General features: G+C 36.8%; 1 protein-coding gene across 1 annotated transcript; it reads right to left on the reverse strand.

The window, feature by feature from the left end:
• Positions 1-1087: 1087 nt before the first annotated feature.
• Positions 1088-13649, reverse strand: ADAMTS1 (ADAM metallopeptidase with thrombospondin type 1 motif 1). The gene is made up of 9 exons (XM_051984842.1): positions 11511-13649; positions 9029-9375; positions 8535-8667; positions 7005-7172; positions 5548-5834; positions 5076-5262; positions 4810-4985; positions 3717-3892; positions 1088-3327 (listed from the first exon to the last, which is right to left on the reverse strand). The coding sequence occupies exons 1-9, from the start codon at positions 12160-12162 to the stop codon at positions 2628-2630; spliced, it is 2826 nt and encodes a 941-aa protein (XP_051840802.1). The 5' UTR covers positions 12163-13649; the 3' UTR covers positions 1088-2627.
• Between the last annotated feature and the right edge of the window lie 787 nt (positions 13650-14436).

Consider the following 14436-nt stretch of genomic DNA (forward strand, 5'->3'; position numbering starts at 1 on the left):
AGTAGAGGTGAAGAAAGAGTGCATTTCAGGCAGGGTGAACAGTTTGTCCAAAGGCATTTGGCTGGAATGAAGCAAGAATGAAGGGGAGTAGCATGTAATAAATCGAAAAGGTAAGCTAGAGTTAGATTACCAAGGACTTTATAAGCTAAACAAAAGTCTTTGTACTTGACCTAGGGAACAAGGGAAATTATATTTGGGCAGGAAAATTATATGATCAGACCAATGCATGAGAAGTATCATTTTAGCACCATCTTGTAGGTTTGATGGCTTGGTCTGGTCATAAATTTAAAGCAGAAAGATCTGGGTGTTTTTTGTGGTTTTTTTGGGAGGCAGGGGGTTGTATATTGTAAAAAGATGTTATTTTCCAGAACAAGGTGATGAGGGCCTGATCTGGAGCAACAGAATCCAGATTGTGAGATGTATAATGGAAACAGAATCAACAAATTATATAAGAAATGTGGAAGATGAAGAGTAGAGCATTTTTCTTTTTTTGAACTTTTTTGTTTTTTTTAAACATGAGTGACTGAAAAAATGCTAGTTCTTTTCACAGAAATAGGGATATTAAGAAGAGGGGTGGGTTTCTGGGAGAAGAATGAATTGATAAGTTTGCAAGGTCTCTGGGACACAGTTGGAAATATCCAATTGACTACTGGTGGTCATGTCTGTCTGGAGCTCAGAAGAGAGATTAAGACTGGGAATATAGACACAAGTTAGCTGCATCAAGAAGATAATTAAACCAAAGAGAGCTCATGAAACTACCCTGAGAAAGTTTATCAAGAGAAGGCAAGCTTGGGTTATATTCATAATTAGGGGATAGCATATAAATGATTCAGCAAAAGATCCTAAAGCAATGGTGAGTTAGGGAGATGTCTATCCCAAGTGTGTGAAGACCTCCCCTGATGGGCAGATGAATACAGGGAATTGATGACAGTTAAATGGTTAGCTGAGTGAGATGTAAGGTTTATTTTTCTACTTGGTTCCTTAAATATATCTTATAGATAATTTTATCTATGTGTAGAGTGCTGAGTAATTTGAAAAACACAATTCAAAAAGCATAAAGAGCTTGGTAAAATTAAAAATGTCTCAGTCAAGAATTTATAGGGTATTTTATTAGATGCAGCACTAAAATACAGGAAATATTGTGTGAAAGTGAAAAAAAAAAACACTGTTTACAACCAAATACAACTATTTTAACTGAAACCACAGGTTATATTCTTTCATAGTTAGTCAATAAAAAGGGTCAATCCAATATTTAGCTACATAGGAATCTAATTTCTTTTTTAAAATTAAGAAAGCAATTATTAGTTTTAAGTATAATATGCATTTCTGATTTTCCTTCTCAGAATCATTTTATATTTCAACAAAATAAACGAGTTCTCAAATTCTTATTTTTTATTATCTTTAGTAATAATATATACTATATAAATACTCTTGTTATATGACCTTTTAAAAAAGTGATAACTTAGATCAAATTAGGTAAGAAGTATAAAAATAAATATGTTCATTATATGCATTTATAACAAACTGTAGTCCTTCCTAGAAGGAACAGAATTATTAAATACTTATAAAGTACATATAATTTATAGAAACATGTTTTACAATGTACATATGGAAAAAAACCATATTCTCTTTCATGTGACTGCATAGTGCTATGAATGGCCCTGCTCTCCTTTAGCTGAGTCTTTAGCATGTTACAAGTGAGATTGATGTCCTAAATGCATTGACCAGTTTCTAAATTATCAACTCGTGATCTGGCATTAACTCTTCTTATGCCATTGTACTTTTGATTGCTAAAGAGGTAACTCTTAATCCACATCATCAATATAAGACTATATAAAGTTTAAGAAATATGCTCAATTTCCTGATCACCAAAAAATGGCAACCCACTCAAATACTTTCATCTCCAGCTAACACCTGAACCCACAGGAAAATTGTCTCTATTCCAATAATGAAAATCTATATAGTTTTACTGACTAGAGTCATGATTTTTAAATTAAAATAAACTACAGAAATAAGAGGATAATACAAAGTTACAAGTAAATTCAGATATTTTAGTTACTTCAGAATGAAACTATTTCTTATGCTAGACCATTCTGAATTTCACTCTTAATTTTTTTAAAAAGGGCATTATTCATAAAATTATTCTCTGAAACCAGAGAAGCCATGAAAAATGAATGTTAACTGAAACATTTAATTAAAAACAGCAACAACAAAACAACTATTTCTACTATCCCTCCATTCTTGTTCTTGGCTATACTTTTAGCTATATTTCTTTCTGATTCTAATCTTCCTCCAGATTCAAAGAACTTTAAAAGTATTATAATAATAACTGAGAAAGGTGAGAAAAAGTTGCTTAAATTCATTTTGGCCAGTGCTTCTGGGTTTAACTTGTAACAGACTCTAAGGCATTATCAACTAGAAATAAAGAGTCAGTGAGCTTCATTTACTATCCCATCAAATTTGTTTTTGTCAATACATTCCTATGATGTGATATCACAAATACCTATTTGCACTGGGCCATATCAAAGATGTTTCTTAAGAATTACATGCAAGATACATTGGATACCTCTGGCCCTCTTACCTTCAGTGCACTGACACTTCCACCTTTTCCCTTAACTGATCATTATTCAATTGCAATTTGTGATAGTACAAATTTCTATGTAATTTCTAGGTTTCTTTGAAGGATCACAACTTTCTTGAGACAACATGGCACCATCATGGGATAGACATTTCAAGCTTCTTTTTCGGTAACCCTTTCCACATGTCTTAGAACATGGAGACCAATCACCTAGCTGCCATTGAGGACATGGTATATTGGCACAAGGTCGAGTATTTTCTGGTTTAAGTTCTTTAGCACACTCTGAAGCAGGTTGCCCATTAATGTCTTTGCATTCTACAGATCTTCTTTGCAAGCCCAGTCCACATGACTTGGAACATTCACCCCATTCCTCAATAACCCATTCAGAGAAAATAGGAATAGCATTGAAAGATTCCTTCTTTTTCTTCACAAAGTAGGTGTATTTGATTTTAGGTCGAAGGAAATTGCCCACAGTAAGAACCTGTATAGTTAAAGGTTCTTTAAGAGGACTAAAACTGCGAATTCTTTCCATAGCTGCAGAGGAGCCACTGTATCTCAGGAAACTACCTTTGTGATTAATGTCTTGCTCCAATGTGGAGAGTGTAAAATCACCATTAAGGATATAAGTACCATCAGCAGCTTTAATGGCAAGGAAACTTCCATTATTTCTGGAGCCTCTCTGATTCCGGTGCTTCACTTCAATATTAGTTGCTCCAGCTGGAATAGTGACAATATCGTGATAGCCAGGTCTATGAAAAAGAAAAATTCAGATTTTGAGTCCTTATATGATCATATTATTTAGCCTACTTACAAGTAATCTTTATGATTAGTTTTCAAAAGCCTTAGAAAAATCATTGAAAATTTAGAAAGGAATTTTTTAAACACCTCAAATTTATTCATGGTTCATTGGAAACAACATTGACAAAGGATCTGAGTTCAAATTCCATCTTTGATACCTATTCCTCACTTAACTTTCGAGGTTTTGATTTCCTTACTTATATAATGAAGGTGCTTTCTAGATCTCTTCTATAATAATAAATAATAATAATACATAATATGTTAAATAAATAATGATATGTAACACATAATAATAAACCTATTATTTGGAAAGGAACAGAATATATATTTGTACACTTACTTTGCATGAGTAATTGAGCCAGAAATTTTCTTGCAAGTAGATCCATTGCCTCCACAGATACCACATTTATCAAATTTCTTTTTGGAATCTATTAAACGATCACAGCCAGCTTTTACACATTGTCCTTGCACACAAACAGAGGTAGAATCTGGACTACATGGAGTACCATCCACAACCTTGAACAAAATATAAAGATATCAAAGCATTTACTTCAAAAACAGTCTTCCATTGTAACCACACATACATAGTACCAAAAGCATGCTATGTCAATGAGGAAGTTTCCCCTATTAGCATCTCTAATTTGCAAATATTTTCCTTGCCTTCAGTGCTAAAGAACTTAATGAGGAAAGCAAATGGACTGTAATTTTAAACTGTAGCAAATTAAATTTCTACTTCAAAGGCAAAAGTTTAATTTCTTTCTTGGCAACAACAGTTCTGAATGAGGCCACAATATAAGTATGGAAGCTCTGATTAGAACAAAATGTGTCCTGAAAAATAAGGATATTCAAATGTTTGTACTTCTATCCTTCTCAATAAACTGAAGGTGCTGCTTTCAGTCAATGAAAAAACGGAAGACTATCAATAATTAACTAGTATCTGGACAATCATTCCCTAGAGGCTGTACAACATGTAATTAAAATAGAGTGATTTAAGCTATGGGTAATATTTTAAGCTGTTTTTAAAAATAGATTTTGTCCAATATGATTTTGATGTATATAATTCATTGAAATAAACTGTAGAAATAATAAATACATAAATTAAATATCTATTAAAGTTGAACAAAATAAAAAGCCAAAAAGCAGTCAGCTGCAATTGTATTCTACTTCCATCACTTACTACCTGACAAATCATTTCACTTTTCTGGGCCTGTTTCCTCACGTGTAACTAAGGGGGATTAGACTAAATGGCCTGTATGGTCCTTTCAACCTCTAAATCTGTGACCTTATGATCCATGGAGAAGAACAAGAGCATTGATTTTAAAGCAATGCTGGATTAATCAGATAAATTAAAGAAAAAGTATTATGGCTTAGTTGCATGAAGAGCTAGCAGAAAGGCTTTTTTTTTAATGTACAAAAAAGGAGACTTAAATTACCTTTGGTTGAAGAACAAAGAAATAACCAATGTTTTTAGCTTGACAAATAAGTTTACATCTGTCTTTTGGTGACACTCCAGCATATTTAGGTATCCATTCTACAACAGGTCCACTTCCAAAGGGAGCTTTAGAAAAGTCATTATGGGCTTCACATTGTTCTTCTCTGAAGGTTTTTCCTGCAAATACAATGAACAGATACTAGATCACCATCTTTTAATAGGTCTTTTTGCTTCAATCATTTTCAATGTGTGTGTTAAGTTACTCACCATCATTATCTGGACATTCTTCAATATTACATGACCTATATCTCACTCTTTTGCCTTCACAATATTTTCCTCCATTCCTAGGGATTGGGTTGTCACATTCCCTAATTGTATATTGTATTCCTCCACCACAAGTCCTTGAACAGTCTCCCCAAGGTCCCCAAGGTCCCCAGCTTCCATGAATAGGAGTCTAAAAAGAGAAACAAATGAATCTATTTAGTACATGTAACATTCAATTATAGAAAGAAAACCACCAAAGGGGCATTTTAGGATAAATTCAACAAAGATTGCTAAACTCTTGGCACTATAATAACTTCCTCAATTCTAGACCTAATTCCCATGTGTCAATTACTTATATCTTCTTTTAACTTAATTTTCAAGATTTTTAATCTCAATTTGGTCTTTTAAATAGTGCTTTGTAAAATGATGGAATCTATAAATGTGGAATATGCAATTGCTCAGCAGTAATACTCACAAAAAAATACTTATTGTCCGTCTTGTTCACACACTTGCCATTGATGCACCATTTTCCTTCTGCACAACTAGTACCATCTGCCCAAGGGAAGTGTTTGGTTTGGCACACAAGTATTCCGTCAGAAGTGCCAGTACACCACAAAGTTGTACATGTGCTTGCTGCATCTGGACAATGTTTGGAGTCATTGCCAAATGTAAATTGGCACTGCCGATTAGCATCATACAAGGTCCCTGGGAGATCAGAGGGAAGCTGTATGGGCTTGGGGGGCTTGTCCATTAAACATTCTCCTGTAAACCAAAAGAATCGACAAATCCTATTTAATAAAAACAAACATTTACTGAAATTGTTGTAAGAGATGGATTCTTAGTTTTTTTTTCCAATTTAACAAAATACTACATGTAGTATAATTAGAGAGCATGATGAATTTGTTCATTAGTGTACCCAGCTTCAAGTCCCTACTATCAGATGTGTGATGAGACACAATTTCCTTAACTTTCTTGAACCTCAATTTTCTTATCTATAAAATGGGATGATAATAAAACCTTCACTCCTTATGCTATAGGATTGTGAAAATCAAATGAGATGTCAAAAAAAATCCTTCTTAAATCTTAAAACACTGCATGAATTTCAGCTATTATAATCATTATAACGCACATAAAATGTTTTGACAATTATAAAAGCATTGTACAAATATCACTGAGGATAGAAACTGACTGTAATTTTTGTCAGCATAGGCAACTTTTGAGTGAGAAAACTTGAAAACCTCTACTAGTGAAGGAAAGCATCTTTTCTAACAATATATAATCAGAAAATTGTCTACAGGTTAAGTGACTTATTCCTGGTCAGAAACCAATTTATAAACTATGGCCAGTATGTTAATCTAGTTCTTGGTTTCTAGGCTGTCTGTCTTCTTCTCTTAAAGCAACAGGTTAATTTTAGAAACTAAGAGAAGGCTATAAAAGTGCTTTGAAAATTATAAAACTTTGTGTAAATATTACTGTTAAGTTATTATTTCACTGAGCTAAATCATAATAAAGTAGGTCGAATGCTAGGTCTAGAGTCAGGAAGACTTGGATACCCAGAGCCAAATTATTGTTTGATCCAAAGGCAATATCTAAGACTTAGTCACTAGAATAATAGTAGATGGTTACAGTAGAATAATAGAAAAAATTGTCACAATTTCAAAAACATAGATCCATAACACTGATTTAGTATTCTTCCAAAAAACACTTTATGAACTAAATTGTTGTAAATTACTTTTCAGTTTGAAATTATAATTATTCTGATAATTTGGGGGCCCACTCAGATACAAAATCATATTTGAAAGCAGGATAAAATATCAGAAAGATGAAAATTGCATTAAAGAGAAAAATAAAATAAATTAAAGAAAACCCCCCAAAAATTGACTTCTTAATGGAATATTCAAAGGGCACATTACAATATGAATCAGAACTTACCATGACCATTATCCAAAAATGTTGTAATCATGTAAGCACTGCATGGAGACCAAGGCTGGCTTCTATCCAAATTGGAAAGCATTGAGGTCATAATATGGGAATCCCAGTTTATACCATTGATACTGGCACACTGCTTTGCATCATCATGTGGCATGTTAAACACATGACCTGAGAAACGACACCAGATGTACCATTTAGTGGTCATATTTTGCAATCTACCAAACATGGATACAAGTGTAATCCCAGATTCATTAGGGTATTCCACAGAGACTACAAAGGGTCACAACTTTATATTTAAGAGAGATTGGAATCTGGTAAAGTGGAAGTTTTTAATTGTCATTTTTGAAGAGTCATTCTTTATGAAAAGACTGGGAGTTCAACTCATTCATTCTAAAGAATTTCCTATTTCATAGTTGAAGAGAGACTGAGTGAATTACAGAGAGAAAGAGCGTGAAGAGAATTCCTCTCTTGATAAAAATATATAACTCTTATCTTGAGAAAAGGTATTATAAAGAAAATGTTGGAGTAGTTGGATGTAACCCCAAAAGAGATGAATGATGGTAACTGAAGAAAGGAAGAAATATTAAGTGTCAGGCACTGTGATAAAAACTGAGCATACAAATACAAGCAAACACAGCATCTCTGTCCAGAGGGAACCTAGGAAGCATGATTTTGAAATCAAGAAATTCAGAAACAGAGCAAGAAATGAAGGCCACCCTTCACAAATTGGAGGAGAGAGAGAAGAGAGGAAAGAAACACAGAAAAAGAGTCAGAGAGAGATGAGAGAAGGAAGAGGAAAGAGAAGAGAGAGATAGATGATCACACTTATGGGGAAAGAGGCTTCTCCATTTAACTGTAATATTTAATAAACAGAGATGGGGTGCCAGATCTAATTGAAAGAGATGATTGCAATGTTAGCAAATTACGAGAAAAAACATTTTCCTTAATTATCTTGGGTGAAGATGAATAAGGAAAATGTAGTTAGCAACAGGTAGAAAGAATCAACCACCATAGGCTAGATCAGGGCTTCTTAAACTTTTCCCTCTTATAATCCCTTTATGCTCAAGATACTTTTAAATGACCCTAGGCATATAGGTATATAAAACAGGTCTTCAAATCAAACATTTACTTATAATAAGTCATAATTTCATGACTCCCACATTCAGTTATGATACCTCATATGGGGTCACAACTCACAGTTTAAGAAGTTTTGGACAAGATGAGGGTTATATCCCAAAGCAATTGTTGTAAATATGTTACCATTTGAAATATTTAAAAGTTCAACAGAATTCCTAAATTTTGTCACTTTAAATAACTCTTTTAAGACTGTATTTTGGAATACAAAACAATTTGCATACATCAATGATTCCTAAAGTCTTATTTAAGAATAAAATAGGCTATTTTGATATTTTGATTATGTTATCTATTTTAACAAGTTTTATTATCTACTGATATTCTCAGATTTGTATATATTTTTTATCAGCTTTAATAAGTGAATTGGACCTAAATCTTACTCTAAATGTTACTTACCTAATTCATGGGCCATTGTGAAAGCAGCTTGTAAACCATCATCTTCTATAACTGAACAACTTCGGTTTGGATCACACACTGTTCCAACATCAGCCATCCCAAGAGTATCACATGTCTGAGCACCACAAAGGTTCTAGGACAAAGAAAGCAATTTTATTATTAATCCTGAACAGTGAATTAACCTTGGAAGATCTTTAGTAGGCTGGTTTTAGGTATGTATTGCAGCACAGATATTCATCGATATTTAAAGAACAAATCTTTCCTTGGAAGTTGGGAGATAAAGTCTACACATGGCTAAGTTATTTAGAACCCTTTAGAACCCTTAATATCATAAGACCCAGTAACTTTATCTGATTTAACATTCCGAAAAAATGTAAAGTAGAACATAGCAGCTGAGAGTTGAAAAATAAAAACGTTTTACGATTTTTTTTTTGAAGTTTTATTTCAAGTTAACATAGCTCTTTGCTCCTTCCTCCCTCCCTCTGCCTCCTCACCTGTCTGGTGAAAAGAACTGCTGTGTCATAATGTTCTGCATCTCTGTCACTGGGTGGATTGTGCTGCTTTTGCCAGCTGCAAAAATTTCTCAGAGTAAGGGCAGCATTGGAGGTCACTTCAGGCCCCTTCTGTTCCTCATAGATGACTAAAATCTTCACCACCACCAGGCTAATTGGATTTCTAATACTGGGATGTTTGTACAACTTGGATGCAACGGAGAACAGAGTCAGGAGGTAGTGCTTTAGACCATTGCCATGATAATCTGCCATAGTCTGATCTGCTACAAGCATGGTTTCCACATAACGAGGGCTAGACACAAACCTTTTTTTCCTTGTGTTTCCAGTTCCTGTATTAAAAGAAGAAAAATAATCTGTCCATAACACTAGCCAAGAAGTCATCTTGTAAGAATAGCTTAGTTGTAATCACTCACATCAATTAAACAAAGCAAAACATATGCCTCAAATAAAAAGTCCTTTAAATTTGTCTTTAACTAGAAGTATTTTTAGTTGTAATCTTTGTTTTTAAAAAATAACAAGTGCTTTTGAATAAAAATAATACTTTTATTATGGCTCTAAAAATGGGACAGTATTAACAAAATCATATCTATTAAGTCATTTTTGCTACTGCTAATTGCTATCATAATTAACCTTTAGCCAATAGTATTATTCTATATTGTATATAGTATTATTTTTTCATAGGATAGGAATCAGTTCTTGAATTAGATTATTGGACTCCATGTAGAAGATAGAGTACCATATTTTTTAGCTTTTTTTCAAAGGCCAATACCAGAGTGAATCTACAGACTGTATAGTTCCTCTTTAACTGATGGGGACTGACATTTTTGCCAAAGGCAACATATGAAATCACTCTACTTTGTAGGCTGATTTTTTTTTTTTTTTTGACATCCTAAGGAAACAAGTGCCTGACATGCAAAGTCCTGGTTAGAAAACCAACTTCAAATCACTTCCCTGACTCAGAGCAGTCTTAAATGTGACTAATTTGAAGTGCCAGTTTTGTCACAAAGCTTCTGAGATCCCCAGCCTTTCTCTTTCCATCTCTCTGTTATAGTCTCTATGTTTTTGAAAGAAAAAGCAGCAGTAAAGCAAATGTAAAAAGAATGTGGTAAGGTCACTGACAAAACTCTGTAACAACTCCCCCTGCCCCTTTTTAATTGGAGTTCCCTCCAATGTCTCCCTAAGACTGATATTCTCTTGATGTAACAGGTTCTATCAAAGGGGATAGAAAACACTGCATGACAAGCAATTATAAAGCAAAAGTGGAAACCAGAGAAAATTTGGGGAAGGAAATATCCGTAATAAAAAGGAATACATGAAGCAGATCAATCTAGAATAAAAGAAAGTGTAGTTGACTATAAAGGAATTTAGGACAAAGATTGGCAATCAAAAATAAGTAGAAAAAAGAATGGGGATGAAATAAACTAAAAAAGAGAAATAGTTGTTGAGGATTACTATAGTAAAAAGGACTAATAGGAAAGAAGACAGAATTTGATTAAATGCAGCAAAGAGATTTGCCTCAGGTAAGGAGGTGTAATAAGGAGGTGTAATATACTCCTTAATGCAAATATTAAATGTAGAAATGAGAAAACAAAAAACAAGGCTGTGGCAGCCCAGTGAGCAACCAAACTTGGGAGAGTAAAAGGAGGTGGGGGGAAGTAACCCACAACTCACTACCATCAAAATAAATATCCTGGCCCTTCTCCTTAAGATTCACTAATGTATAGGTACATATATTTATGCATATATGTGTGTGTACATGTGGAGAAATGGGAAAGTAATAAAGAGGAAAAGAGAAAGAGAGAGTGCGAGAGTGAAAGAGTGAGAGAGAGAATGAACGAGAGAGAAACAGAGAGAGAGAGAGAGAGAGAGAGAGAGAGAGAGAGAGAGAGAGAGAGAGAGAGAGAGAGAGAATCAGTGTTAGGAAAAGGAAAACGACAAAAGTACGTACAGCTGAAACGAAATTAAACATGCCAAGAAGTAAAAAAGGCACTGGGTAAAGAAAGAAGGGAAGGAAAAAATCGTGGGGATGGGGGTGGGGAGAGAAATCCCCGCCCTTCCTTCCTGCCACACTACTAAAGCAGGAAGGAGTTCAGGTTATGAAACTGTCTCTATCTCTTTCCCCTCACTCTTCGTCCCATGGGTCCTCCAGGCATCGGCGTCCCAGGATTATGACTTTTTCTCCCTGTATCCGTTTCTGGATTTCTCATGGGTGCGAAGATGCTAGCATTTAGTAAATGGAACTGACTTCATTTCTCCCAACATTAGTCGCAAATCTGTGTCTGAGGGGACGATGTGTGCTGGGGCCTATGAAACATTCCTATTAAACATGTTGCATATGCACAAATATAGGCATGTGTGCACACAGCAAATTTCTCACGGGGCATCTTCCACGTTAAGTAGAAGCAAGGCTATATAGGGAAAGAAAGGGGAAAAAGAGTTCGGCTGTCCCGGGTCCGGCACCTACCTGTTAGAGGTTCTTGGCGCTGCTTCCACTCCTCCGTCAGCTGCCTCTGCTTTTCCACTGGTTCGGCCTCTCTTTGTTGGAAGTTCTGGTCAGTGACTCCACACTTGGCGCCGCTTTGGCCCTTCACCCTCCGCCGGAGGAGGTGAAGTTGCTGCTCTAGCTGCGCCTCCTTTGGGGAGGAAAAGGAGGAGAAGCGAATTTCGTTGGTGGCAGGCGGTTGTATGAAATATTCTTCTCCCTGGAAGTAAAATGCCCCATGGATGCCCTCACAGAGGCTGAGAGCAGCTGCTGAATAGGGGTCTCCGTTCACTGTGCCAGAGTAGAAACAAAGCGACAGGTCGTTCGTGGGGATGAATGAGCTCCCCTCCTCCTCAAGCTTGCTCCCCAAGTACTGAAGCGTAAAGCCCTGGGCAAGGAAGCTGCTGTCCGGGTGTAGCTCCAAGGTCAGGCGCTTCCCGAAGGCATCCAAACGGTAGACTTTTTTGCCTGGTTCTGGAGAATCCATCGGGACTGGAAGCACTAGTTCCTCGTCCTCTTCCACAGGGCGACAGTGTACTCCTGGCATAGTTAATAAAACCATTACCACTACTACCAGAGAAGCTTCCATCAAAATTGGCAGGGACTTTTCCAGCGGCCACGCTACTGCCCCCATTCTCTGTCAGTTTAAGTGTGAAAGCTATATTTTCAGTTAGGGAGCCTGAAAACCTTGACGTCTTTATTTTTTTAAGTATTACTTTTGGTAGTAATATTTGCAGTAATCTAAGTTTACAACAGAAAAAAAAAGTTTGCGTTAACTAGAAACTGAGGGTAAGGAGCTGGTACACTGATTGCTTGGCGTTTTGTTTCTCTGATGGCTGCTGATCTGCAAATGGTGATGGTGGAAGAAATGTCTACGTCTCTTTTTCGGTGGGATTCTCCAGGCAGAAGGGCGAGAGAGGGAAGAAACTGGTTAATCTCCCGTACTCCAGTAATCTTCTTCTTGTACTCAGCGTCTTGCCTTTTGCTGCCTCGTGCTTAGTTTTTTCTTTGGGATGATAAGAGAAACGTTAAGCAAGAAAAGCAAGTCCCTAGCTTTGGCCTTGCTGGGCTCAATCTCCTTGAGTCTTTGCAGTGGGAGTGTTGGAACCTGGCAGCCCGGTCTCTATTTTATAATGTTTTGTCCCCAGAGCCCCCACCCCTCCTTACGGGAGCACCGCCCCCCCTTTTTTTTTTAATGTGCCAGTGAGCTAAGTTCATACGTAACTTCGCTCATGCTGCCCCAGCAGCCTCCGGCTGAGCAGGGGGAATAACGGTGGGGGTAGGGGTGGGAGACTGAACCTGGCTCTGGGCCATTCTTTCGTTAGTCACCAACTGAAGGGGCGTTGTTGTAGATGATTTTTGTCTTAGTAGCTGCTTTGGTGGCAGAAAGTTCCTCTGCTATCAACACCCTTCCCCCCTACTTCACAAAAGAACAGCCCAGATGTCCTTCCATCCAACAAACTCCAGCCTCCCGAAATTTTGTAGCTCAAGAAGAGGGGGTGGTGTCATATGTAGGGGGAGAGGGAGTGTAGGAGTATTTATAACTATTTCTTCTTGGGAGACTCCTTCTTTTGAGCCCATCATGGTCTCGGGATGAATCAACCATCCCGACTCAAAAGTTTCCTATTGTCAGTTTGCCGCAATTCCCGTACCCACCCCCATTCCTTGTTCTTTCAACTTGGTCCAGGGGTGAAAGCTAGCTGGGCGCTTGCTTCCAACAAGAATCTAAGTCTCCCATTCGCCAGGACTATTACCCTTTCGGCGATCGCAATCCTTTTCCTGGTCTGAGTTAAGGTCCTTTTACTGAAAAGAATGGAACTGCTCCTCTTCCTTTTGAGAAGCAGTGTCCCGCCCAATCTTCTTCCTTTCTCAAAATTAACTCCAGGCACTCCTCGGGTAGTCCCTCCAGCTCCTGACCACACCCATATCAAATCCAAGACTTCCTTTAGACTGCTAGTAAATGGTGGGAACCATATTATCCAACCTACGAAGACTGGGGGATTACTGGAATTAGGACGTGTGTGCAATGAAATCAGAGAAATCCTGACGATCTCCCCCACCCTTTTCCTCTGAAAAGGGAAATTGCTGTAGCGGTGACTTTGAAATGAAGGTGCTAATCAACGCAGAAAGTTCTCGAGAGGAAAACTGGGTTTAGAGAAGGAGGGGCTTGTGCCGGGAGAGAGGAAAATTTTTACAACCTTTCCGAATTCGGGGCTGCCTCAAAGGGGAAAAATGGAAAGTCTCCATTTGCCCAAAACCTATTCGAACCCTTTCCCATTTAATTTGATTATCTATCTGGAGTTTAAACTAATTTTTCTTTCGCGGAGAAATCCTCCCTCCCCTCCCCAAACCCTAACACAAACACAGGCTTTTCCAGTGTTCTTTATCACTGTACTTCCTTCTTCCTATAACTGTCCTTGGAAAAGCTTCCCAGTTTGCCTTTCAAGCTTTGAGGCATTTCCTCTCTTCCTAGGACTTGCTCTCAAAATGGTGTTTTATCAGTCCTTTGACGCCCACTGTTGTTTGTCTCGTTCTTGGAGAGCACCAATGATTTTAAGAAATTAGGAAAGAAGAGTGTCTTGGGCTGTGGAATTTACCACTTTCCCATTTACAGATACTATTTGTCTCTATAAAGAGGATATAAAAGTCTACAAGTAATAACTTAAAAATAAGCTAAAGGCAATGAAATGGGAGAGGGGGAGAATTCTGTTAAAAATGTATTTTTGATTTGTTATCAGTCAACCATTGTCTCAACCTTTTATTCATTCTCCTGTCAAGTAGCTGTTACATTCACTCAGTCTTTTCTTCACCTGCCCAATCTTTATTATCCCATTTCTTTTTAAAGGGCATATGTGTATTTCACTCCTATGGAATTATGTATTGTCTATATGGATCTGCATGGATGTTC

This window comes from Antechinus flavipes, chromosome 3 (assembly GCF_016432865.1).
Source record: "Antechinus flavipes isolate AdamAnt ecotype Samford, QLD, Australia chromosome 3, AdamAnt_v2, whole genome shotgun sequence".
NCBI lineage: Eukaryota > Metazoa > Chordata > Mammalia > Dasyuromorphia > Dasyuridae > Antechinus > Antechinus flavipes.